This window comes from Buceros rhinoceros, unplaced genomic scaffold, assembly GCF_000710305.1.
Source record: "Buceros rhinoceros silvestris isolate BGI_N320 unplaced genomic scaffold, ASM71030v1 scaffold24032, whole genome shotgun sequence".
Taxonomy (NCBI): domain Eukaryota; kingdom Metazoa; phylum Chordata; class Aves; order Bucerotiformes; family Bucerotidae; genus Buceros; species Buceros rhinoceros.
Genome location: NW_010397532.1, coordinates 6571 through 9071, shown reverse-complemented (window position 1 = coordinate 9071; position 2501 = coordinate 6571). Strand labels below are relative to the sequence as shown.

General features: G+C 61.4%; 1 protein-coding gene across 1 annotated transcript in view; it reads left to right on the top strand.

Annotated features, from left to right (window-relative positions):
- Positions 1-2501, top strand: part of CEP131 (centrosomal protein 131kDa) — a gene marked incomplete at both ends in the record, with an annotated part of 14900 nt that overhangs the window by 6225 nt on the left and 6174 nt on the right. Inside the window, 7 exons of the mRNA XM_010146298.1 lie at positions 259-427; positions 535-635; positions 736-918; positions 1244-1435; positions 1568-1705; positions 2227-2352; positions 2453-2497. Of these exons, the coding sequence (XP_010144600.1) occupies positions 259-427; positions 535-635; positions 736-918; positions 1244-1435; positions 1568-1705; positions 2227-2352; positions 2453-2497 (954 nt within the window). The remainder of the gene's footprint in view (positions 1-258; positions 428-534; positions 636-735; positions 919-1243; positions 1436-1567; positions 1706-2226; positions 2353-2452; positions 2498-2501) is intronic.

The following is a 2501-nucleotide window of genomic DNA, read 5'->3' as shown; positions in this document are numbered from 1 at the left end:
GCTGCTGAGGGTGGGGAGACCCTGGCCCAGGCTGCCCAGAGAGGTGGGAGAAGCCCCATCCCAGGTCGGGTTGGCCCTTGGGACTCTGGGGAACCTGCTCTGGGTGCAGATGTCCCTGCTCCCTGCAGCAGTTGGACTGGAGGAGCTTTGGAGATTCCTTCAGCCCAAACCAGCCTGTGATTCATAAAGCAGCGCGGGTCTGTCTCCAGGCACACTCTGTGCTGGGGCGGGACGTTGACAGCTTGTCTGTCCCTACAGGAACTGCACCAGAAAAGGGCACAAAAGGCTTTGGATGCAAAGGGCTTGACAGAAGAAGATCCTGTGCTGGTGAAGGCGAGCAGAAGGGGAGCAAAGAAGAAGCCTGCCAAAGCGGCTTCCACGCGGAACAGCAGCCCCGCCAGCAGCGTCACCAAAGCCAATAATGCTGGTGAGTCCCTCCTGCGGGTCCCCAGCGCTTCTGGGTCAGGCTGGAGGGGGAGATGCTTCCACGGAGCTGGTTGTGGCTGGTGCCTGGGAACAGTCTGGTTCCTGCAGAGGCCAATTTCTACTCGGTAGCTGCAGAGGCGGAAGAGAAGGGCCTCGTAGACCTCAGCTCTGTGCCCTCGCAGGAACCCAGAGCAGAGGACAAGCTGCAGGTGGGTCCGGCTTTGCCTCCTGGGGCTTTGGAGCCTTCGCTGACTTCTGGGGAGATCCAGCAAACCCTTTTACTGCAAAGCTTGTTGTCTTCTCCCCCAGGATGTGAGCTCTAGAGAGACGGGTGGTGAGGACCTGGAGACGGTGGTGACTGCTGGCAGCAGGGTTCCATCCAAGGTCACGCTCAACGAGCTGCTGGACACGCTCAGGCTGCTGGAGGAAGAGCCAGAGCTGCTGCCCCCGCCAAAGCTTCTCAAGAAGGACAGACATGCCTGGGTAGATGGGGTGAGTGGAGGGACGGGGCTGGTGGGCAATGACGGCAGGTTCCTCTGTGAGCTGCCTTCTCCCAGTGCTTGCTGGATAGTGGAGGGTGGGAATCGCGGCTGGTTCATGGCCAGTGAAGGCACCAGGCCTGGTGCAGCCGGGACTTGGCATCCTCAAAAAGGATCAAAACCATGCGAGGGCAGTGGCAGGAGTGGGGTTAGCACAGAGGATAAGGCTGGTTACTGGGGTGCAGTGGGAGGACTGGGCTCTGGGGATGGAGAAGAGCCAGCACCTCTTCCCCTGAGCCTTCCCCGGGTGCTGCCTCACTGCTCTGTCTGCCCCACAGGAGCCCAGCTCCAACTCCCTGACTGCCGATAACCTGGAGAAGTTTGGGAAGCTGAACCACTCCCCGGGGGTCCCCGAGGATGGGGCCCTGCTCTCAGAGGCCAAGCTCCAGAGCATCATCAGCTTCCTGGATGAGATGGAGAAGTCGGAGCAGGAGAGGCCCAGGTCAGCCGCCTCGGCCACGCAGCGTGAGGTGAGTGCTGGATCTCCGTCCATATCGGAGAGGTGGGGCGAGACCCTGGTGGGAAGGGTCTCCCGTCGCCTTGTCCTGCTTACAGGTGGTTCCCACCGCCTTCTAATGGGGTTTGTTCCCCCGCCGTGGCAGGGTCTCCTCTTGGAAGAGGAGCTGGCTCACTTGGAGCAAGCGTCAGCTGTTGCCACGGAGGTCACCAGCAACATCATGAGGCTGAAGCTGGAAGTGGAGGAGAAGAAGCGAGCCATCAGCCTGCTGCAGACAGCGCTGGTGGGTGAGCCAGCCCCGCCCACCTGGGGGAGCGGGGACCAAGGGCCCTCCACAGATGTTTCTTGGGGCTTTGAAGCACAAGATGCGGGCCCTGCGATCAGAGCTTCCCGCCTGTGTCCTCAGCCAGGTGTGGCAGTGGCAGGCTGGGGGCTGCCTGTGTGCCACGGTCCCAGTCGCTGTTAGTGCAGGAAGGACCTGCCAGCCCCTTCCCAGCCTGGTGTGGGCTCTGCTCAGATTTCTCCTTGCTGCCCCCCCGGTTTGAAAGCCTTTCTCAAAGTCCCCTCCCTGGCAGGTGCCTGAACCCTCAGCCAGGACCCGGGCAGAGCTCTTCGCCTCTGTCCTGCGGGGGTTCGGGTGTTCCCGCTGACAGCGGGGCAGGAGGTGGTTCCCTGTGAGTAGCAGGGACTTGGGTTTAGCGCCATTCCTCCTCGTTCTGGCCTGACAGAGCCTTCCAGTTTCTGTAGTTATCTCCTGGGGCTGGTGTAGCTTCTCCCTGTAATGTCTCGTGGCTGTTTCAAAAGGCCCAGCAGCGGGAGCTGACTGTGGGGCCCGTCCAACAGACCGAGAAGGAGCTCGGCCACCAGCTCCAGCTGCAGAGGGAGCAGTACGAGGCAGCGATCCAGAGGCACTTGGCCTTCATAGACCAGGTACTCTCTCATCCCAGCCCAAACTGACGCTTCTGAAGCCAGAAGCTGGGATGGCTCTGCCCTGCCCGGGTGCCCAGTGCCTGTTCTCCACCCTGCGCAGCTCATTGACGATAAGAAGGTGCTGAGTGAGAAGTGCGAGGCCATGGTAG